The sequence below is a fragment of the Pristis pectinata genome, chromosome 30, assembly GCF_009764475.1.
Source record: "Pristis pectinata isolate sPriPec2 chromosome 30, sPriPec2.1.pri, whole genome shotgun sequence".
Lineage (NCBI taxonomy): Eukaryota > Metazoa > Chordata > Chondrichthyes > Rhinopristiformes > Pristidae > Pristis > Pristis pectinata.
The window spans coordinates 9035184-9060675 of NC_067434.1; the positions used below are offsets into that span (position 1 = coordinate 9035184).

At 38.9% G+C, this 25492-nt stretch overlaps 1 protein-coding gene across 2 annotated transcripts in view; it reads right to left on the bottom strand.

Annotated features, from left to right (window-relative positions):
• The window catches only part of LOC127584666 (protein TBATA-like), a 51886-nt gene extending 32013 nt beyond the window's left edge, over positions 1–19873 (bottom strand). For both annotated transcript variants that reach the window (XR_007958417.1, XM_052041524.1), the window contains exons 1-5: positions 19788–19873; positions 14018–14162; positions 12437–12493; positions 7286–7533; positions 3359–3538 (exon numbers count right to left, since the gene is read on the bottom strand). Coding sequence is in view for 1 of the 2 variants with exons in the window: in XM_052041524.1 (XP_051897484.1) it covers positions 3359–3538; positions 7286–7533; positions 12437–12483 (475 nt within the window). In the remaining variant the exon portion in view is untranslated. The remainder of the gene's footprint in view (positions 1–3358; positions 3539–7285; positions 7534–12436; positions 12494–14017; positions 14163–19787) is intronic.
• Positions 19874–25492: the final 5619 nt, after the last annotated feature.

Genomic DNA, 25492 nt, shown 5'->3' on the forward strand with positions numbered 1-25492 from the left:
GAGGCATTTAGGAGGCTCCTAGATAGGCAAATGAATGTGCAGAGAATGGAGGAACATGGACATTGTGTAGACAGAAGGGATTAGTTTGGCATTTAATTAGTTCGGCACAACATCATGGGCTGAAGGGCCTGTTCCTAAGCTGTACTGTTCCGTGTTCTAGTGGAAGGGTATGGGGTTGGATAGGTGGATTGGTTTTCCAGATCAGGCTGATTGATGATGGTGAGTCAGGCACACATTATGAGGGTGCACAGGGTATGGTATTTGGTTGAATCAGGCAAATGATGCCGTTGACACGGAAAGCAGCAACGAAGTTTTGTTGGATGTGAGCAGTATTGATGGTAAGCACCTACTAGAAGGAAGATAATGACCTTGGACTTTCTTGCAGTGGCCCGGGTAAAGTAGCATCCCTTGATTAGTATCTCTTCAGTGTTCTTGTCAGCCTCACATGCAAGATAGAATTTTGTGCAAGTGACACCAAACAAACATGTGTATTGTTTGAAATCACTGCACATAAAGAATGGATTTCACAATTTGCTGCGTCTTGAACATTGAAATTGATGCAACAATTATGGGTTTTAGTCTTCTGCTCTGATCTAAAAACGGCCTTCCAAGTTTGGACATGCTGGATTACAGTGAGTAATCTAGGCTGAAATTTCAACATGCATAATATAGGCAGTGTTGCATTGTTGGAGACATTTTGGATGAAACATTCAACTAAATTAGATGCAAAAAAGATCTCCAGGCATTGAAGGGATATGTGGGGGGAAGGATTGGGATATGTGGGGGGACGGGTTTAGATAGTTTTTAGGAAAGGTTTAAAGGTCGGCACAACATTGTGGGCCGAGGGGCCTGTATTGTGCTGTACTTTCTATGATTCCATGATTCTATGAAATAAAGAAGTACTCGGGTATCCTGGCCAAAATTTATCCCTCAATAAATATGATTTATTAAAAAAAATGTTATTCAGTAATTTCATCTCATTGATGTATTCAAGTTGGCTGATGTATTTACCTTTGTTACCAGTGACCACACTGCAATAATATTTGAAAATCAAGAAACTTCAGATGCTAGAAATCTGAAATAAAATTTAAAAATGCTGAAAACACACTGTAAGTCAGGCAGCATCTGTGGAAAGCAAAGCACAGTTAAAATTTCAGGTCAACTGGGACTGAGAGAAAACAAGTCAGCTTTGAGTTGCAGAGAGGGTAGAGGACAGATGGATAGGGCAAAGAGATATCTCTGAAAGGTCATGGCCAGGACTGCCATGGAGAAAAGTTTTAGATGAAGTCATCTAGCTCATAGGTAACAAAGGTACTCAGAGAAAGAGAACATGAACAAAGAAACACAAGAAATAATGAAGACAGTTAGAGAAGACAACACAATGGAATGTAATGGCAGCAAAGTGCATAACTGTAGGAAATGCCCAGCAATGCTAATGGAGAGAAAATGAGCCAATATTACAATTGAATGACCTACGGCAGAAATAGCCAGGTCTAATACAAACAGAGGAGGCAAGTTAGCTGCAGTTGTAGAATTTGATAATGTATCTGCAAAGTTTCAATGTGCCCCAACAGGAGATGGGGTGCTGTTCCTCAAGCTTACATTTGGCTTCTTTATAAAAAAAGGCAAGAGGCTATAGACAGATATGAGAATTAAATGGCAAGTAACAGGAAACTCGGGGTCACCCTAGCAGACTGAATGTTGATTAATATGCCCAATGTTAAACCGTACTCTGATAAATGCATTTAGCTTTAGGGATTGTACTAAATTACCTTTTGTCATAATTGCAAGACAGCTGGTTTATTTTGAATGAGGAGTCCTCCATCTCATTTAATTTAATCTTCCATAATGTCAGCTCTGTTGGTACCTTGTTGTAGTATTTAGCTATTCTTTTTTCAATGAGTCCATTGTCCTAGTATGAAATTAACCTTGCTGGCAACTCACTAAAGCTTTTGAAACACCTTTCCTATGAACAAAGAATTTCTTGTTTCTGTCCTTCACAACTCTCACACTTGCCCTTCTATTCAGAGTCCCTCACACAATATTGTTTCAGGCTTATTATCTGGACCCTATTAAACAGGGTACAAATCTTCAAAGCCTCAGTGGATCATACCTTAAATATCTTTATTTAAGCTAAGAGTCAGCTTACTAAAACTGTTCAAATCCATTAATTTCCTTGCTGCTGCTCTGAGAATTCAATGACTCTTCATACTGCAGCAACAAAACCTTTTACAGTACTGTACTCTAGGCAGGATACCGCAGTTTTACAACATAATGTTTGGAATTTGATTTTTAACAATTTGGTGTTTTGTTTTTAACAAAGCATCCATATTCTCATGTTTTTCTATAAACTATTTGGATATATATGTAATAAGTCCATAGTCTTAGTTGGGGTCAAATCCATGGTTCCCTAAAGTGGCAACACAGGTGGATAGGGTGGTAAAGATTGTGTACACCATGCTTGCCTTCATCGGTCGAGGCATTGAATATAAAAGGTAGCAAATCACGTTGCAGCTATATAAAACGTTGGTTAGGCTGCATTTGGAAAATTGTTTATTTTCTCCGGAGCAGAGGCTGAGGGGTGACCTGATAAAGTACATAAGATTATGATAGGCCTAGATGGGGTAGATAATCAGAGTCTTTTTCCCCAGGGTGGAAATGCCAAATACTAGAGGGCATAGGTTTAAGTGAGAAGGGGAAATTTCATGGAGATTTGTGAGGCATGTTTTGTTTTGCAAAGAGAGTGGTAGGTACCTGGAACGGGCTGGCAGGGAAGGCAGTAGAAGCAAATATGATACCAACATTTATGAGATATTTAGATAGACACATGAACAGGGAATACATACCATGTGCAGGTAAATGGGATTAGTTTAACAAACAATCTGCTGGAGGAACTCTCAGCGGTTTGAGCAGCATCTGTAGGAGGAAAGGAATTGTCAATGTTTCTGGTTGAAACCCTGCATCTGGACCTGATGCAGAGTTTCGATCCAAAATGTCAACAATTCCTTTTCTCCCACAGATGTTGCTCGACCCGATGAGTTCCTCCAGCACATTGTTTATTGCTCCAGATTTCAGCATCTGCAGTCTCTTGTGTCTCCTGGGATTAGTTTAATGTGGCATCATGGTCCGTGCAGACATGGAGGACCTAAGGGCCTGTTCCTATGCTGTACTTTTCTACGTTCTGTGTTCTAAATCCATTAACTCTCATAGATCTCTTTCCATTTGTGGCAAGTTCCATTCCACAAAGGGCATACAAATGCTTTCTATTTTTATTTCAAATATGCAATGCTGTCAAGCTTTCGTTGCAGGATCTTTATTGTCTCCCAGTGTGCATTGATATGTCAGTAACAATACAAACCTATGGTAGGCTTTGGGATGCTTCCATCACCGAAGGCATTACATTGGAAAATACTGATAGGCAATCCAAGCCTTCCCAGGACTGTGGTTGGAAATTGGCTCTTTATCAATGGATGTGGTGAAAGCGGAGTGTTGACATGCCAATCATCATTTACTGTGCAAACAGGCATCCCATTGAGTCCTATTAAAAAGAAAAGATAGGAAAAGAACACATGAAAAGAGCACAAGAGTAATTTTTCTTCTGTTGTTGGTTTCATAGATATGGGATGCAATTCCTGAGACAATGATGACCAATAATGTTTTGTACCTAAACTATGACATCAATATTTTAAAATTCCAGATCAAATTTTTTTCTACCCTTTTAATAGAGATAAATTGGATCAAGCAACTGACTAGGAATTTAAACATACAGTAAGTTAGAATGTATTTACTGTTTCAGTAGAAATAATTAGTAAGGTCTCTCTCCGTCCCAGAGGTCTAAGTGACTATACCTTCTAAAGGACAATTTCAGTAATCATCAGAAATGGAATCAAACCTGATCTTCTCTCATTCACTACCTTAAAGATACTGGGCAAGATCATGCTGATTGCCAGTCAGCAGTTCGGTAGAGTAGTGCTCGCTCTTCACTGAATCTGGAGGATTCTGTAATGTGCTGAGCTGGGGAAGCAGATACGTATTTTATCTGGCTTCTCAGCTTTACCCCAGCCACAGAATGGGGATGCCTACCTTCACCAGAGAGGTGGGAACAGGTATACGACTTGTTTTCTTCAAATTCCAATTACTGTTATTTTTTAAATTCATTTGCATAAATTGAATGTGATTTTAAAAGAATTCATTTTTTTTACTTTTTAAAATTATTTGGATGTAATTTCGCTTTCTAAGGAGAACCTCTGTTCCTCAGCTTTTACACCATCAGCCTTCTCGTCCAACAGATCATTTTCTGCAATTTCACCATTGGGCATCTCCCCTCTCCTCCCACCAACCACTCAGCTTCTGACAGCACTTTCCCTTGAAGCCACAGACAATATAGCACTTGTCTTTTCACATCTTCCCTTCCCAACATCCAGGAACTAAAACAGTCTTTCCAGGTGAAGCAGAGATTCACTTGCACTTCTTCCAATCTCATGTACTACAGTCAGTGGTAACAGTATGGTCTCCTTTACAATGGAGAAACTAAACACAAGTTGAGTGGCTGCTTTGCAGAGCACCTGCATTCAGTCTGCAGGAGTGACCCTGTGATTCCTGTGGCCTGCCAGTGTAATTCTCCATCCGACTCCCACCCTGACCTATCAGTCTGTGGCCTCCTGCATTGTTACAATGATGCCCAATGCAAGCTTGAGGAAAAGCATCTCATCTTCCATCTGAGGACATTGCAGCCTTCTGGGCTTAATATTGAATTCTACAAATTCAGTTAACTTGATTTCTCTATCTGTATCAGTTATCCATGGGTGATATTGGCTCGGCTTGCTTGCTTCCTTTTCTTTTTCTCCCCTGCTGGGCACATCTTCTCTTCATTTCATAGCTCCTACATTCTTTTGTCTATATTCTCTCTTTTACTGCTCTCACCAGATAACCTTGTTTACAGATTATCCCCATTGTTATCTCGAACATCCCCCCTCCCCTCTCCCCTCCTCACCGCCCCCCCACCTTCCCTACGGCTTTACAAGCTTCTTTTCTCTCTTTCCCAGTTCTGATGAAGGGGCTTCGACCTGAAGCTTTAACTCTGTTTCTCTTCCCACAGATGCAGCCTGACTGCCAAGTATTCCCAGCATTTTCTTTTTTTTTATTTTAGATCTCCAGAATCTGCAGTTGTTTTGATTTTCATTTATTTTCTATTAATCCACTAATTTACTATTTGTTGTTATACTTCTCTAATGCCATTGTATTGATTTTTTTCTCACAATTGCCATTGTTATAGAGAGATACAGCACTGAAACGGGCCCTTCTGCCCACTGAATCTGCATTGACTATCAAGTTCCCATTTACACCAATCTTACGTTAATCCACTTTTTATTCTCCTCACATTCTCATGAACTCTCCCAAGGCTCCACCATTCACCTATACTCTAAGGGCAATTTATTGTGGCCAATTAACCTACCAACCCACATGTCTTTAGGATGTGGGCGGGAACTGCAACACTGGGATGAAACCCATGCAGTCATGGGGAGAACGTGCAAACTCCATACAGTGAACACCTAGGATGTGGAATGAATCCAGGACTCTGGCACTGTGAGGCAATGTCTCTACTAGTTGTGCCACTGTGCTGCCCCTTTTGCCTTGGGAGGTGTGTTATCAAATACAATCTGGAAATTGATATATCTTATATTTGTTGTATTCCCTTTATCCAGTCATTTGGAGTCCATTGTGGCTCAACTGGTAGCACTCCTGCCTCTCAATCAAAATGCTATATAGCAGGTACCACTCCATATACTTGATCACTAATTCCTGGGCTGACACTCCATGAATGGTTGATTGTCAGAGCTATGGTTTTTCAGGGCCTAATTGCTCTCTTGGTTGGATGTAAGTAATTACGAAGGATGTTTTAAAGAAGACAATGGGACTAATCCCATGTGTCATGACCAATGGTTATTCTTCAAACATCACCAAATCAGATAATCTGGTTATAGTCACATTGTTGATGATGGGAGCTTGCTGTCAACAGATTGGCCTTTGCATGTAGAATATTAATTAGCAACTGGTCACTTTATTACTGTATACAGATTAACTGCTAACTTTTGTAAAATTTAATGCATCTAACTTTCATTCTCTTTAATTAGATTTCCCCTTTTAAATGACACTCCCTATCTCAACTCTCCTTTTATTTTTCATATTTTGAGAAAATTTTGCTAGTCAGTCATATAAATCTATTTCGCTCTTCTGATCTTATTTTTGCCATTTCGATATTCAGTTTATCTACAGCAGTTAGCCCTAGCTTTATTCATTTGGCTTTATTTAATTTTGTTTCTGCTTAATTTTTCCACACAATATCTCCCTGTTTCCCACATAATTTATTTTGATGCACACAGTTTTGACTTTTAAGAACTGCATTTTTTTTGTACATTATACAATGAAAATTTTCCACTGTTGTTCTGGCTGTTGATTTTCATGCCCTGTCATTTGGACCCAACCCCTTTTTTATCTTATTGAAATTTGCCTTCTCCAAACTACCACACTCATCCTTGGCCCCACAATCCTCCTTTCATATCTGGAACCTAATTCTGGTATGGTTTCCATTTCCCAATTGTTATACTGCAATCATATTACTGGTTTGCTCCATTTAACTTCCCAAAACTCAATAATGTAATAGTTTTTCTTGTTGGACTAGAAACATTTTGACCCAGTAGAGATTCCTGGATAAACAGGTCATTAGTAGAAGTTCTCTGTTTGATCGCTGGGTTTCACTGTTGGCTCCAGATACTAGGCAGATATGGCATGCTTCATTTAATACAGATCATAAAGATATTACAGATATGGACAATGATACTAGATCAGAATAGAATATCTATCCTGAGATTCTTGAGTGACAGAAATAAGCTTTTGTCAGTTTATGTTCTTTGATGTATGGTAGGTATAAGTTATATCACTAACAAAGATATTGTGTAATATTACCTGATTTACACAAGCATTTGTGTGAACCAGGTAATAAAAATATGAAAAGGTCTTCAATACTACATGAGAATTGAAAACGAAGTAGGATAAGGGGCACATGAACAAATTGAAAGTCAAAGCTAAGAAGTTTTTCTTCAGGCAAGCGGTGTGGCAAGAAATGAAGTTCTGTGTCAGTAGAGGAAAATTCTGAAATCATCTAGAACATGTTTATGGCTAGATAATTATTTCTGGATAAATGCAATACAAGGGATGAAGTACTTTCTTCAACCATGTCTGCCTGGTGAAAGAAAGCATATAAATGTTTACTGGAAGGTCTTACCATTGATATGTGTTACTCGATGAGGGTGAGGATTATGCCTTGAGAAAAAGGAGTGATGGCTCAGCATTCCAAAGCGTGTACTGCTATTTGACTGTGGCCTTTCGGTACCAAGACTGAAGCGTAGTAGTGAATTAAGAGGCATTGAGCCTGATTTCTTCGTCAATGTCAGCTCTTGCTTGTTTTTGAATGGATCAAGCACTGGTTGACCTAATTTTTCCATTGTTTCCTTCACTGATGTCTTCCTAAAGCTTTCAGAAGAATATAAAGACATTAAGATACTATTTTAGAAATGTCTGAAGAAGAATCAAATCACTGGCATATTTTAAATGGTTTTATAGAAAAGAATAAATCATATGTAATCTGCTTTAAGAAAATCATTTGGCATTTAACTAATCTCATTCCTGTTTATAACTCACTTCATGGTTTTGTTAATCCCATTCCCCGAATCTTCCTCCAGTCCCACAACTTTCTGTGATCTTTGCATTATCCCAGTTTTCACTGAGAGTCATTGGTGGCTATTTTTTCAGCTGCCTAGGACCTAAGCTCTAAACTTCCCTGCCTTAATATTTCCTCTCAATGCCTATGTCTGTGATTACCTATAACAATAACAGTAAAAAGTTATATTTATGTAATGTCTTTAAAACAGTAAAACATCACAAGATTTTACATATATAAAAGAAAATTTTACACTGAGCTACACGGAAAGATGATTTTTCTTAATTTATTTATGAAATATGGGTATGCATGAGCTGACAATGGCAGCATTTTCTGCTCTTCAGAAGATAGTGGAGAGCCACATTCTTAAACTGCAGAAGTCTTCTGATAAACACACTCCCAAAGTGTTGTTGATGTTACAATTAATATTGAAAAAATAAGGAACAGTAATATATTTCTATGTCAGGACAGTGAGTGATAAGTATTTAAGGTTGTGAATCTTGTAACACTCAAACAATCATGACCTGTCATCAGAATGTTGTTGGATACCTAGCTTCTAACATACTCTTATAGCCACAGTATTCATGTGGCTAGTCCAGTTAATTTTCCAGTCAATGTTGACCTCTAGGTTGTTGATGATGGGGAGGTCAGTGATGCAAAAGCATTGAACATTAAGGGTAGATGGTTAGACTCTCTTGAACTTGTGTGGTGCAAATGTCACTTTACACCTACTAGCAGATGCCTGAATGTGGTCCAGGTCTTGACATATGCAGGTTTGGGCTACTTCGTTTATGAGGAATTCTGAATGGAAATTAGCAATGTGCAACCACCAGCAAATATCTTGATTTCTGGCATTATGATCGAAGACATGTTATTGATGAAGCAGTTGAAGATATCTGTGACTAGGACACTGCACTGAGGATCTCCTGCAGTGATATCTTGGGGCTTGGATGATTGACATCCGGTAACCATAAGCATCTTCCTTTGTGTAATGTATGACTCCAGCCACTGAAGAGTTTTAAAGGGAAAACTTCAATGAGGATCACCCATTAATTTCAGTTTTACCAAGCATCCTCATTGCCATGCAGCCAAATGTGGGAATAATGTTATTGGTAGTTACTATCACCTCACCATGCCACCAGTGCAATACAGTAGCCCGGCTAATGGAGTGGTTGCCTCACAGTGCCAGAGATCCTGGTTCAATCCTGACCTTGGGTGCTGTCTGTGTGGGATTTGCACTTTTTCCCTGTGACCAAACTGACAGGTTGATTGGTTAATTGGCTGTTGTACATTGCCCATGGTGTGTAGGTGAATGATAGAATCTGGGGGAATTGATGAGAATATGGGGAGAATTCCAAAGGGGATTAACATAGGATTAGTGTAAATGAATGACTGATGGTCACCACAGACTCTGGCCCAAGAGCCTATTTCTGTGCTGTATGTCTCTGTGACCTCCAGAATCCAGCTTTTTTGTCCATGTATACGCTGAAGCTATGATGAGATTAGGAGCTGTGTGTCCCTGGAGAAACTCAACCTGAGCAATAGTGAGCAGTGGTGTATGTGACACTTGATAGCACTAGCATCACCTTCCATCATTTTACTTACGATTGAGATTGACTGAGTTGGTAATAATTCGCCACAATGTTTTGGTTGAAGGTATTGTAATTTCACTGGAATAGTACTAGAGCCTGGATGTTGCCTATAACTTCTGTTGTACCCAGTGCTTTCAGTAATTTCCTGATATCATGGGGCATGAATCAAATTGGCTGATGACTGACTTTGTAATGGTAGGGGATCACAGGAGGACACTGAGGTGGATCATCCACTCACCACAACTGACTGAATATGATTGCAAATACTTCATTCTTTTCTTTGCCTGGGCCCCAGGATGTTGAAATCAGGGATATTCTTGAAATCTCCTCGTCACATTGTTTAATTGTCCACCAGTATTCACAACTAGAAGTAATGGGGTTAGAGCTTTGAGCTGATCTGTTGGTTGTTGAATTGCTCTCCTGCTGATTATACTGTTTAATACACATGTGTACCTGTGTTGCAGCTTTGTGCTGCTCCAAGCATGTTATTCTGCAATCTTCAATGAAGAAGTTGCCCTGTGTTGATAGTAATGGTAGAGCGAGGGCCATATGATTGCAGGATGTATGGGAATACAATTCTACTGCTGTTGATACCCCACAACATTGCATGGATGCCCAAGTATGAGCCACCATACTTTCACAGAATGCAATGGAATGTGATCTTGTGTAAAACAGAACATAGTGTCCACAAGGACTTTGCTGCAATTGCTTCAACCGATACTGTCATGAACAGATGAATCTGCAATACTGGTTTGGTAGACTGATGAAAATAATGTCAAATAATCTTACTTTTTTAAAATTATCACCTGCTATATTCCTAATCTGTAAATTATGTCTTTCAGGACTTGAGTAGCTCAGTAGGTGGTGTTGCTACATTGTCACTCTTGATGGAGGACAATGAAGAACCTCAGCCATCTATGCCCTTGTTTTTTAGAAATGTTGAGCATGAAGGAGTACTGATTCATCAGCTGAGGGAAGATGGTGGGTAGTAATCAGGAGGAGGTTTTCTTGCTCATGTTGGACATGATGCTATGAAAGACTCTTTGGATTACTCCATCCTAAATGTATACCATAGTGTTCCAACCTCTGGTGAAGACAAGGTGTGCTGAGAGATTGTGATGGAGAGTCTGTGATGTTGGCTGAAAGGTTTGATTCTGTGTACGTCATTATGCCAGAATCTTGCTTTACTCGTCTGTATATCAGCTCTTCCAATTTAGACATTTGTTCCCTAATGTTCACTAGGCCAGCTTTACAAGCTCATGCACTAAACCAAAAGCTTGTTTGGACAGGCAGATTTTAAGGAGATTCTTAAAGGAGAAAAGACAGGTAGAGAAAGGGGAAGATCTGGGAAGGAATGGAGCTAAAGGCATGATGGCATGAATAAACTCAGGAGGATGAAGTGATCATTACTGGAGGAATGTAAATATCCTGGAATGCTATACTGTTACGGATTAGGTTGCTATTTGGTGAATGTCCCTTCAAGACATAGTACAGTAGTGTGTGTGTGTGTGTGTGTGTGTGTGTGTGTGTGTGTGTGTGTGTGTGTGTGTGTGTGTGTGTGTGTGTGTGTGTGTGTGTGTGTGTGGCATCATTACAACAGCAGAAGATAACAATGTGCTGACGTTTATTGTTCAGTCAGAAAAGAGAGAGAGGAAGAGAGAGACACTGCCTGCTGGTCTCTGTATCGATGGATGAAAAACAATAACTGTGACTGTCACTACAATCCACATATGGATTTTTGGAGTAATCCAGTGGAGTCCACTTTGTTGTTAACCTGTAGAGGGAAACAGGTATTTCTGTGGATGGCCACGTCTTGAATGCCTTCGGTGTAACAGATACTTCGGAACAAAGCAGTGGAGATCATCAGTGACTGAGGTGTCGTATGGGTTCCATCGTGGAACATTTGGATTTTGTAATTTCTCTCTATTCTCTCTACATTTTCTCTTCAGTCAACGGTGGTTTTGCAAAAGCCTTTGCTCACGTTTCACCTTATGACTTGCTGAACTGAACTTTGAGAATGATTCCTGGACTTGGAGTTTGGGAATTTGCCACACACACACACACTTTGAGTTTAGTTTTGGGTTTAATGTTTAATATCTAACATTTTTACTTTTCTTATTATCATAAGTAGTTATTAATAAAATAGTTTCTAACACCTATACATGACTCGGTGTGTTTCTTTTGTTGCTGGTACATAACAAAATAGCCGGGGATGCACTATTGGATATGACAGAGAAAGAACAGGCATAATTGTTAAAGGACTTACAATCAAGAATGTTATTTTTAAAACAGAGTCATAGCTTAACCAAGAGCAAATCGGGCCAGCCAGCAGTGTGAGTTAGGGCAAAGGCAACAAAATTTTGATGACCTCTGTTTTATAAAGTTGATTGAGAGAGGCCAGGCAAAAATAATCAGGTAATAATGGTATAAATAAGGATGAGCTTACATAGGGGCAGAGTCAAGCAACATTACAGAGATGGAACCAGGCAAAGTTTGTGCTGATGTGATTATGTAAGTCACAGTGAATTAATTAATTTCATTTTCAAGTAGCTATCTGTGGTCCAGCTTCCTTGAGCATTGTTGAATTTGATCTGTCAAAAATTGACTCCTCACTAAAGAAAGGGTAGGGCAGTGTGATGAAAAGCTTGATCGGAGGTTGGGTTCAAAGGAGGAACTTATATTAGGAGGAATGGAATTATATATTGGTGTGAATTTAAGAGCTTTTGGCCCAGGCCACCAGAGGGGCAGGTATCAGTGGTGGAACAACTGAAGTGGGGATACACAAGAGATCTTTGTTTTTATGTGAGGGTCAATCAAAACTAAATCTAAGTATTTGAAATAAATAATTTACTTTTATTGGACCAGGAAAGGCATGAAAAGTATGACATCGCAGATGAGAAGTGCACATTTAGAGTCAGTCAAATAACTGCCATTTTGATCAGCATCTTTGGACAACGAATACTTCTCTTATTTAGGACAGCCACAACCCGACTGACAATTCTGACTAAATTCATCAGACCTTGATGAGTTGTTTGAAATACCAATTTACCAAGTTACATTCCATTGAAAGCACAGCAGAAGTAGAAGAAAATTGAGTTGCTTAATCATATTACGCCATACTTACTCCTGTTCAGATTTCAATGATGGTACTTCACTCATTGCTGCTGCCATTATGTAAATTCTTCACACATAAAGAGATGTACAAAGAAAGAACAATAATAATAAGTAAAAACAGTATGCCCTAATCAAACCAATTTAAACTCAGTAAATATTTGACAATAGGCTTTTGTGCATGTACACACTCTTGCAAAATGAAATGATGTCTGATGATCTCATAATGCAATGACTTTGAAAATAGAAACCATTTCAGTCCTGTCATTACTACTACGGTGCTTTATGAGAAGGAAGGGGAGGAAAGAGGGCAGTAACTTAGAACTGAAGAGATTGAAGACGGCTTAGACAACAATTTTGTTTAGCAAGTCTCATGTTGTAAACATACAAACATTGCAGCACAATGTTTCACCTGTGTTTCAAACTACAGATCAAGTTGTTCTATGTTATTGCCCCAGGCACTTTTCAAGGCTGAAAGTGTTCTAATGCCTTTATTAATGCTCTGGTTTTGCCTGATATTCAAGACAGGTTCTAACTAAAGTGATCAATAAGCTCCAATAAAAGCAAACAAGATTAATGGCAGAATTTAGGAATTACATACTTTCATATCAAATCTTAACATTACACTTGGGAACACTGCATTCCAGTATGACAAAGGAAATAGCTTAATTATTTCAAATGGGGTATTTTCCTCCATGTTAAAATGCATGGCTAAAACATTTAGAGAGCACCTACACCATCTCAGCTATAACTGAAAACAGTACAACTCAATGTAATATGGATGGTCAATGCAGTTATTATCATACTGCATGCTTGTAAACAAAGGGAAGGTTGTCAATGTTTTTGTTATAAAGGTGGTGTTCCCTTAGTGAGAAGCAGAGCCTTGGTAAGGACATTGCTTGTTGCCTTTAATAATTGGAAGGAAACCTGTGAAAGGTAACAAGATAGAATGGATAGGAAATAGGACTTGAATAGAAACTAAAAGCAAATCAGGTTACTACTTAAGTTCATTAAAAAGAATATGAACGTGACAGGAATTGGGTAAGCAGATCAACTGATGTGTTAAGAATATTTAATAAGGATGAAAATTGATAAACCTTTAAATTGCTGTTTATTCTTGTTCAACATACATTTCAAATATAATGTTTCATTGACATGGGTCAACACACTGGGAAGTGTAGACAGATTGGTGACAGGAATACATGGTAAAACTTCCAATTTACTACTTAAAATGAAGTGCTGATGAACTATTCCTTGATTGTTGGTGAAGTATCACAGATAAAATACTCCATATATTAGAAAATATTTGCCTCAGTAGTGAATCTACAAACTCCTAATAACATGAAATGCATGGATATCAATTATTTTGTGGTGAGAAATAGTAATTAATAAATCTGGAATACAATTTGAGGATTGAAACAAAGTAATTTTTTTAAGAACTTGCTGGATTTACCCACTAAGTGTGTTTCAGAGAGCTAGGTCTCAAAGTTAATAATTAAAGTACACTTTTAATCATATTTTTCCATCCTTCCTTTTGTTTTTCTTCTCTAAATTCATGTTTTTAATATACTCGCCTTGATTCTAATATACCTACCTTTCTATCGTTCTTCTGTTTATTTCTCAATCCTTAAGACTCTTTGGTTAAGGAGATACACTGCTGGTTCTGCTGTTCACTTTATCTTCACTTTGCTGTTATCAGCTTGGATTTCCAACAAGTTACGCCATAAGGTATATTCAAACTGAAGGGTACAAAAGAAAATTTAATTAACAAAACATGTTATGAAGCTTATCTCTCCAGGAGGATTTGGTCCAATAATCTTTAAACTGCTTTCCTTTTGCAAAAGAATTTAACAAGCTAGAGAAAAAATTCCAAATTCCCTTTAATGCAACTGTTTTACAGCTATTTACTTTCAAAATATTTGTTGATTTACTGCCTAATTAATTGTCAGCTTTTGCTTTTAACACTTTGATATTAAATTGGTATTATTCTCAAATCAGCAATGATATGAGTCCTTTATGTTCCAATCCTTCAAATCCAATTTTTGAATTGATGCATTAAAAAAAAATCCCATTACAAAGACAGATGAAACTCATGTGATACACATCTGTAACAGCCTTAATTTGCTTGAAATTTTTGGCATTACTGTGTAATCCTCTTCTATTACATATGACTATGTCTGTGCCCAATAACAGTGATTTTCTGGCAAAACAAAATCTGAAAAGAAACTTGTAATCAATCGTATGGAAATTTGAAGAAAATTCAAATGTATTACGTTTCCATGTTTATATGCCATTAGTTAGAAAACCCAGTGTACTGAACGAATCTCTTTTTCCTGCACCTTTCAAAATGTCACTCTACTTTAGCTTTATCAGCTTAATTTCTGCATTCCAGATCTCCCACCCACTCTGCCTCTCTATGTCATTATGTTTAGTTCTTCTTTTGTTTGTCAGTTTCTCTGCAAGATATTCCTTGCATGCATTTACAATCTATTGACCTGCAAAAATGTTCAAGTTCTCAAGTTGTTTTTAGTTGGAAAGATTTTCGTCCTCTTGGATATGGAAGTCAAATTTCTTCAAGCAAGGTAGAACACATTAGGAAATGCAAAAAAGTTGTAGCAAACAGTGTAAGTAACTGGATCAGAGATTCATTTATTCACGTACTACAATCAGCCAAGCAGGTTTTGAGGAATTATTGTGCATCATATGATCTCCCTTGCCATGTACCACGTTCTTGGTAATGATTGGCATGTCAGATGTTTATTGTTTGCATGTGGTACTGTTATTTTGCAGGGTCCCTGCAAAAGGTGTCTATCATGGAGCCCACGTGGACAATACCTTCTTCATGGGCTCAACTAAGGATTGTGGATGCTGAGCGAGGACATCCCTGGAAGCCACCACCTTCTTGCTAGTCCTCTTGCTGCTCTCCAGGATCTGCCTTATAGCTCCCAGACTCTGGGTCTCCTTACTGCTTTTCCTCCAGCACCAGCTGTTGTCTTCAATTAACAAGGTTGTGCAGCATACAGCACGTAAGACCATAAGATATAGGAGCAGAATTAGCCATTCGGCCCATAAGTCTGCTCCACCATTCAATCATGGCTGATTTTTTTCTTTAAACCCATTCTCCCACCTTCTCCCCGTAACCCGTAACCACCTTACCATCGAGAACCTATCGATCTCTGCCCTAAATACACCCAATGCCTTCGGCTCCACAGCCCTCTGTGGCAACGAATTCCACAGATTCACCAACCTCTGGCTGAAGAAATTCCTCCTCGTAATATACATAATAATGAAGTCTTCACGTCTACTTGGTGTGTCAAAGTCGAGTTTATTGTCATGAAAGCAATTAAATCTTACCTTCAGGAGACCTTTGGATTTTTCCACTGTCATTCTGATACTTTGGTGGCACTCATTATATTTATATTCAGCTGCTGTAATTATTGAATACATTGACATGAACAGTCATCGACAGAGATGATCATCACACCAGGATCCATCCCTCAGGGCTTTGTGGACTATCTCAGGATGATCAAGTCATGTGGTTCCCAGAAAAATGTTCTGCACAAGAAGTAATTTTTCTCATGATCCAAATCTACCTGTACATTTCAGGAATCAGAACCAACCCTGTTGATGAAAAGGTCGATGTGCTTCAAGGAAGCACTCAGTGGCATATGACTCAATGCCATCTCTTCCTCACTGAAATCAAAATAGGTAAAATCATTCCACTGCAAGTACACTGCATCAATGATCTTTCTCATGACGCAGTGAGCAGCAGATTGAAAAGCATGCTGTGGCTCTTTGGAATGATCGTGTGGAGAGGAAGACCAGAGTCAATGGGACTTTGAGAGAGCAAGCCAGGCACAAGAGTGTTGCCAAAGGTTTTCCTGTGGAAGGCCACATATCTCAGTGATGACAGCCGTGGAAATACTAAGCTTCCAAATTCATTACTTATCAGAGAGCTCCAGCAAAAATGTTTTTTTAAGACACTATAGAAGTAGACTTCCTTTAGAGTTCCACTGAGTAGTAAGCCATTCCTATACCTATGTCTCCAGTAGTGGAGTGCTGACAGTGGTATCACAATAGAATGAGTGTCTCAGTTGGAGAAAGAATGCTTCCTGTTTGTAGTGTAGCAGTTAGTGTAACGCTATTACAGCGCCAGCAACCCAGGTTCAATTCTGGCCACTGTCTGTAAGGAGTTTGTACGTTCTCCTCGTCTCTGCGTGGGTTTCCTCCGGGTGCTCCGGTTTCCTCCCACATTCCAAAAGCGTACAGGTTAGGAAGTTGTGGGCATGCTGTGTTGGCGCCGGAAGTGTGGCGACACTTGCAGGCTGCCCCCAGAACACTCTACACAAAAGATGCATTTCACTGTGTGTTTCAATGTACATGTGACTAATAAAGATATCGTATCGTATCGTATTGTAGCACACCATGTGGACTTTGAAATTTTTTTGAACAATTTGCAATCAGTTCTGAAGCTGCCCAGTTAGGAGTCCTGAAGTCAGCATCATATCTCTTTAAGTATTGAGATAAGCAATAACTAGGGTTATGTGCTCTTAGATTGTGGTCTTGTCCCACAATGATCATGATGTGGAGCTTTCATTTTCAATTTATGTTGGTGCAGGCAGAAACAGGCATGGTGCAAATAATGATCCCTGCTTGATCCATGTCTGAAGCTGGGGAAAAAAATAGATACACTACCATTGGTCTCAACAGAAAGTGCCTAGTCTAGTTTTGTGATTGCCCAAACTTGTTATACGATCCAATTTCCAGGTAAATGTTCATGAAAAGAAGCCACTAAAGAACATAGAGTACCAGAATTAAGGATTTTTATACCTAATACACTGCAAGGCACTACACACAGGATCATTTTGACTGGATGATAATTAACTGTATAAAAGGAGAAGAAAGAAAGTAGACCCCATCATAAGACCATAAGACACAGGAGCAGAATTAGGCCATTCGGCCCATCGAGTCTGCTCTGCCATTCGATCATAGACTGGGTCCTTCCATAAGAAAACTAAGAACTTCTGCAGAAAATTCCTGTCCATGGGAAATCTATATCAGTTTATCAATGAATTGATTTTTCTTCCTGCCAGCACTTGAATTAGTGCCTTTTAATGAGTTATGGGTGGCAAAGTAAACAAAAAAAGAAATATGCTGTAGGTGTGGGAAACCTAAACAGTAACAGAAACTTGGAATACATTTTAGGTCAGGTAGTGTTTGTGCACTGGCCAGTGGAACGGAGATTACTATCAAGCTCCTCTGAAGCAGTTTACAATATTAAGGCACTAAATAAATGCATATTGTTACTGTTGTTCTTGAATTAGCAGTGATAATGAACAGGTACTTTGCATCACATTCACTGAAAAGACTAAAAAAGGGAAAATTTCAGCAATGGCAGAAGTCAAAAGGGATATTGAACAACCAAGAAAGGAGATGCCAGGAAAACATAGCTAAATTGATGATTTTGATCTATTTTGATTTGTCGATCTATTTTGCATTCTGGGACATTGAAAGAGACTAGTATATAAACTTAAATAGAAACAGAAATAGAGCAGAGGACTGCAGTTCCATGCTTAAAATAGATAAATCCAGATTATGTACTAATAAGTTTACAGTTGAAGATAAAAGAAATGCTTGGAGTTTCATTAAAAGATTAGATAAGAAACCATTGAGAGGTAGAGATTACAATAGCAAATATTTTCTATGAATATCTAAAGGAAAATTGTTTCCCCAAGCATACTGACATTTTTGAAGAAAAGAGAAACAATAAAATAAAATTTCACAAGCCCTTTGCTGAAGTGCTTCATCAGAGATGAATGGAAAAGATTAGAGTGTGTGCTGCAGCGTAAAGTAGCAGAAATTTTTCCGAGTGGCAGAAAGTGGAGCAGTCATTCCCCACAAGAAAATGATTTGGACTAAGAAATGATGTAAAAAGTTGTTAATGATACCAAATTAGAAGGAATCAACAGCAAAATACCAAAATACAGGAAGATGTAAAAACATTTGCCTATAAATAGCAAATAAAATTCAATATAGTGAAGTATGAGTTTGTTCATTTTGATTAGAATATAGATGCCACATAATTCTAGGATGGGGAGAAACAAATGGGCAAAAGAGACAAAGCACTACAAATACATAACACCTGAATGTTAGCAACACAGATGGATATGTCTGTGACACATGAAAACAAAATAATGGGGTTCATTTCCAGTGGAATGTAATTCATAAACAAGGAAGGACATTAGATATGTACTGTATATAGAAGCTAGGTAAACCGTGATCAGTACATTATGTATAATGTTGACCTTCAAACTAAAGAAGGGATTTTGCAACTCTTGAAAAGTTGTAGTAAGGATTGTTACCAGAATTGAGAAGGTGTAACTTGCAAAAAAAAAATTAAGAAAGGTTGATGTTCTTTCTCCAGAAAGGAGGTGGCATGACAGAGATCTTTAAAATGATGGAAAGTTTCAATAGTGAAATATATGTTCGAAGCCAGAATACTGGGGCATAAATGAAAGGAAACTATTAAACAATCGAATACAAAAAATTCTGAGCATTTTATTCTAAGCAGTGGTAATAAGAATGTGGAATTAACTGACAGACAGAGTAGACAATAGAGATACAATGATGCACGTAAGGAGGAACAATGCATAATAGTGGAGAAAGAAATAGAAGGATTTGATCAGTGTGGGAGACCACAAGAGTGGAGGGAGGCTCTTAATAGTATAAGCATAAGAACAGACCAAGTGGGCTGAATGGGCTGTTTCTATGCTATAGATTTGACGTAATTCACTCATTCTTGAATAATAAGAATCATTTCAAAATAATAGTAATTTTTGTTTATTATCCACAAAATAATTATAATTAATTTATATTCAGATCACATCTGAAGTGCTTAAGAAGGGATTGACTTGGGCTATGTCCCACTGTCTCTTAACGTGCAGTTCCTCTAAATTATTTTGTCTTTCCAACCTTTTCTTCAATATTCCTACAGTGATTTAAAGAAAAATCTACCAATAAGAACAATTTTCCACACAAATGCAAAACACCATCATATCAATTCATTCTATGTCCATATATTTCCTCCATTTAATACAATATAAATTTAGTGAAAAATTATCATTGTAGATGACTGCAAGCTTAGCAAAAAATACCAGAAGTATAGCACTTCAAAATGTACCATGTCAATCGCATTATTTGACGATATTGGCTAATGCTATTGATCTTTTGCTACACACTAAAAAATATTCTATTTGGTCAGAAGTATTTTCCATGCTGTTCTCAGAAAAATGTTTTATTATAAGCAAGATAAATAATGTTAGGGTGCTGTACATAAGATATAGCACCAACTAGAAATAACTCACCAGATACAACTACAGTTTCAACATTTTCCCGTAACTTTGGGCTACTTCAGGCACATTGATGTTAGTTCAGTTCAGTTTGTTGGTTTGTTTGTCTTGTGACTGAATATGGCTGTAGTTGCTAGGATACACTAATCTGAAAACATCATGTGCAATCAAGTTATAGGACACAAAGATTAAACACACAGCCAGATGCCACTGGATGTATAATTATTATTTTCTCCTCTTTTTGAATTAAGTTTCTCATTGGAATGTGCAGCATTCCATTTAAAATCCCTTGAATTAATTTGTCGTTCCAGTAAGGTGCAAATCTTCTGAAAATGAAGAACAATTCATTTGTAATATGTGTCCTTTTTTTTATCATTCAAACCAAAGCAAAAACTGGAATGAATAACTAAATTTTGCAATAGAGAGCTGCACTGAAACATATAAATGTCAAATATAATACGTAAGAAGCAAAATAGAAAGAATGTTATTATAAAATATTCCATGAACATAGATATTCCTTGCAATTTTCTTAATTTATTCATAACCCAGAAACCGTGATGACAATCTGCATATCCAGTGTACCAGAAACAGCAGTTAAAGTGAAAATTACAGGGTGTATGTATTTTTTTTTAAACGCCTACTCAATTCAGATCATAAATTTTATATCATACCTTTTACCTCAGGCAGTTCCTTGGAATCAAGGATGACTTGCTTCCCCTCTGGTTATGTGAATCCTAAAATGGTTGACAATGCTAATGTGGGAACCACAGACACTTTCACAGCTGGAGCAGAAGCTGCCTAGTGGGACAAGTGGGTGGGCAGTTTGTAAGGTGCTGCACTCCTCCTCCTGTTTATGCAGAGTCTCTGTGTACTCCTGATGCATGAACTTGAAGTTCCCAATACCATCTCAAATGCTTCTCTTCCACTTTGAGTGGGCCAGTGATTCCCACTGGGAATTCCAAATGGGTGTGTTGCACTTCTTCAATGAGATTTTAAGCAGATCCTTTCCCTCTGTCCGCCTGCTAATCACTTCCCACGATAGAGCTCAGAGTAAGAGTGCCTGTTTCTGAATCTAATGTTGGGCATGTGAACAATGTAGCCCACCCAACGTAGCTGACTGGATGTAACTAGGGCCTCAGTGATGGCCAGGGAGAGGATACTGATGCTGGTTTACTCATACTTCAAGTAAATTTGGAGGATTATACAGAGAATAAATTCATGATAACTTTCCAGTGCCTTGAGACACCTGTTGTAAGCAGTCCAGATCTCAGAAGCATATCGGAGGGCAGGGATCACTACTGGCCAGTAGACCATGAACTCCATGCCAGGTCTGGAGTCTTGGATCTTCAAGTGCCCTTTTCCTCAAATGTTCAAAGCTGTGCAGATACATTGAATGAGATGGTGAATTTCATCATTATATTTGCTTTCATTGAGAGGTGGCTCTCAAAATGGAAAAGTGGACCACATTTTCTAGAATCTCAGCATAAATACTTATTGTTGGAGGGTAGTGTGGTGCACCAGGGTAGGTCGGCAGAGGACCTTTGTCTTGTGAATGTTGAATGCAAGTCCCCTGCTTTTGTATGCTTCAGTAAAACAAGTCAGCAATGGCTTGGAGCTCAGGCTCATAGTGCATACAAACATAAGCATTGTCTTCATACTGCAGTTCAACTACTGAGGTTCAGATGACCTTAGTTCTGGTCCATAGTTTCAGGGATCTCATTATGAGTCTTTATTGTCAAAGTCCAGTGTTGAACAGTAGTGGCAGGTTGGTAGAGGACTTTTGTCTTGTGGATGTTGAATGTGAGACCCATTCTCTCGGATGCTTCAGTGAATTATTTGCTGAGACCTTGGAGCTTGGACTTCAAATGCGCACATGAGCTTATATGCAGTTGATGCAAGCTTAACTAATGAGGGAAAGTGACCTTGGTTTTGAAGTTTAACTGACATAGGTTGAATAGTTTCCCATTAGTTCTGAAAATTGAACCCATTCCTGTGGGAAATTTGTTGAAGGTGAGGTGCAGCATTGTGGCAAGAATGATTGGAAAAGGCATCAGGGCGATCATGCAGCCTTGTTTGACACTGGACTTCCTGGGCTATCTAGCAGGCAGATATTCTACCCATTCTGTATGTGTATTCTCCTGCTGTATTTTCACAGTCTCCTGTCAAATTCTGCTTCAAGTCCTTGTCAGATTTTAAAATGAACAGTCATTTATATTTCAATGGATTTCTGTTGCAATTTAAATCAATTCTCACTACTGAAAATGCCTCAATGACTACCGACCAGTGGCTCTGACATCCACCATCATGAAGTGCTTTGAGAGGTTGGTCATGGCACGCATCAACTCTTGCCTACCAGACAACCTGGACCCATTGCAATTCGCCTATTGCCGAAACAGGTCTGCAGCAGATGTCATCTCCCTGGCCCTACACTCAGCTCTGGAGTATCTGGACAGTAAAGACACCTACGTGAGACTATTGTTTATTGACTACAGTTCTGCCTTCAATACAATAATCCCAAGCAAGCTTGTCACCAAACTCCGAGACTTAGGACTTAACACCTCCCTCTGTAACTGGATCCTTGACTTTCTAACCAACAAACTGCAATCAGTGAGGATAGGCAGCAATACCTCCGGCACGATTATTCTCAACACTGGTGCCCCACAAGGCTGCATCCTCAGCCCTCTACTCTACTCCCTATAACTCATGACTGTGTGGCCAGATTCTACTCTAACTCCATTTACAAGTTTGCAGATGATACCACCGTTGTAGGCCATATCTCAAACAGCGATGAGTCGGAGTACAGAAAGGAGATAGAGAGCTTAGTGGAATGGTGTCATGACAACAACCTTTCCCTCGATGTCAACAATACAAAAGAGCTGGTCATTGACTTCGGGAAAGGGGGTGGTGTACATGCACCTGTCTACATCAATGGTGCTGAGGTCGAGAGGGTTGAGAGCTTCAAGCTCCTAGGAGTGAACATTACCAACAGCCTGTCCTGGTCAAATCACGTAGATGCCACAGCCAAGAAAGCTCACCAGCGCCTCTACTTCATCAGGAGGCTAAAGAAATTTGGTTTGTCCCCTTTGACTCTCACCAACTTTTACTGATGCACCATAGAAAGCATCCTATCTGGATGCATCACGGCTTGGTACGGCAACTGGTCTGCCCAGGACCACAAGAAATTGCAGAGAGTTGTGGACGCAGCCCAGTGCATCACGGACTCCAGTCTCCCCTCCTTGGACTCTGTCTTTACCTCTCATTGTTTTGGTGAAGCAGCCAGCATAATCAAAGACCCCACCCACCCAGGACATTCTCTCTTCTCTCCTCTTCCTTCGGGTAGAAGATACAGGAGACTGAGAGCACATACCACCAGACTTAAGACAGCTTTTACCCCACTGTGATAAGACTATCGAACAGTCCCCTTATAAAATGAGATGGACTATGACCTCACGATCTACCTTGTTGTGACCATGCACCTTATTGCACTGCACTTTCTCTGTAGCTGTGACACTTTACTCTGTACTGTTATTGTTTTTACCTGTACTACATCAATGCACTCTGTACTAACTCAATGTAACTGCACTGTGTAATGAATTAACCTGTACGATCTGTTTGTAAGACAAGCTTTTCACTTTACCTGGGTACAAGTGACAATAATAAACGAATACCAATACCAATATCAAATGTTTTCAGAATTCAGTGTCTAGGATTTGCTAGCAAATAATAATGAGGTCAAGTAAATTAAAATGTAAATTGTCCACCAGTGGAAGTGATCATTAATTTTGAAATTGCTGGATGATCAGTGCCACTCTACCCATGCCCTCAAGAAAATGTCAGCTCATCTACAACATTTTACTGTGTAAATACAACTAAACTTGGCACAATGAGGAATGTTGCAGTCAAGAGATTTATTAAAATTGGCACTGATCATTACTGAATCCCACTCTACTTTCATATAGTCTGGAAAACAGCTATTGACACCAAATTGGTTTTGTATCCCTCTATCAGGGATAACTTTCTGCTTTGGGGCACAAGTTGGAAATAAGGCACAGTTTTTTTTACTGGTTAGGTTAGATCATGTTTCTGCTAAAACTTATTTGCATAATCACGTGCAAATCTTCCATGAACCAACTCAAATTACTCGGCATAATTGAATAAAGTTTTCTTTTGCATTACAAATAGTCATTGATTACCTAGAAATTGAATTTCCCATCACTTCAAAAAGCATTTGTAGTAAACCTAGTATGCATGAGAGATTCCATTGGGGTGGTCAGGGGTGGGGTGGCTGAACTTTAAGTAGAGCTAAATATTGCAACACACAAAGTGCTAGAGAACTACAGCCAGTCAGGGTCAGGCAGCATCTATGGAGGGAAATGGGCAGTCAGCATTTTAGGTCGAGACCTTTCATCTGGACTGGTTGGATCCAGTTCATTGCGGGGCTGAGCTTTAAGGAGAGCTCAATATTGCAATCATTTCTCCACTGGATTGATGCACGGCAAACTGGAAGATAGGGAAATGATGCTTACAACTGTTTGTCTACCTCCTGACAAGGAAAGTCCTTGAGTGCTAGAAGATGGTAGGAGACCAAGTAATATGGAGGAGTGAACAGATCTTGGGGTGCAAGTCCAGAGATTCCGAGGGTAGTAATAGTTATTGTAACTACAACCCATAAGTCTTGGAGTGCTATTACTCCAGAGTTGACCTAGTGGAGGCAATCTGCCCACTGCAGTCCAAAGGACACCTCCAGTGGAGATACTTTAGCATTGCATCTTCAGGGACCAACTCCTGGAGACAGCTGGTATTGTGGCTCCAAAATCTTCCTTGTGAGTATAGCAGGAATTTCAGCCACAGGAGACAATAGGTCACTTCCTACCATCCAATATCCTAAACACTCCTTCCATGCTCAGAGTGAGTATGTCTACAAATGGGTTTCTAGAAAGGTAGGGGGAATTTTTCAAGATTTACTGAAAACAGAAGAATGAGCGAGTATTCATCTTGAACTTTACTTTTCAGTCCAGTTTAGATGTCAGTTGCAATTGGATCAGTAATAGTAAAAAGGTACTACTGAATGCATGGTCACCTTTCAGAACTTTTTTCCAGGGGACAAACTGCTCATATATCTAGGTAAAAAATCTGATACAGTTCACAGTTGACTGTTAATATATCTGTTGTACAAGCAATGCCCAGGGTGTCAAATATGGTGATAATGAGGTACGCATACAAGCCACAAATAAGCAACTGCAACATCGAACTTCATTCTCATTGTATTATTTTCTAATAGACCAAAGAATAAGCAGTTAACTGGAGAAACCATCTTTCATAACTGTAAAATCATAATGAGAGTCTTCAGTATCTGAAATGTAAAATTTTGCAGATTTCTATCTTGCAAGATTAATAGACTTCCAAATCAGTATTAATCTGTAAACACGACAAGCAGACAAATTTGCTGAATTTGCGGTGGAAATTAAATCAATTTAAAATCCACTTAATTTGATAATCCAAAAATATCAGAAGCTTATTATTAAGTTGTTGATTAGAGTCAGTCAATGGAGCAACACCCTTCAAACTACTGATTGGATGTAGATTTCAGAACAAAACTGACACAGGATTTTCTCTGCTGCACTCTACTCTGCTTATCGCTAGCCTGCAGGGTGCTTGGAACACTCTCAGTCCTGGAGTCTGTACATGCACTAGTTTTTATCCACCGGACTTTTAAAAAG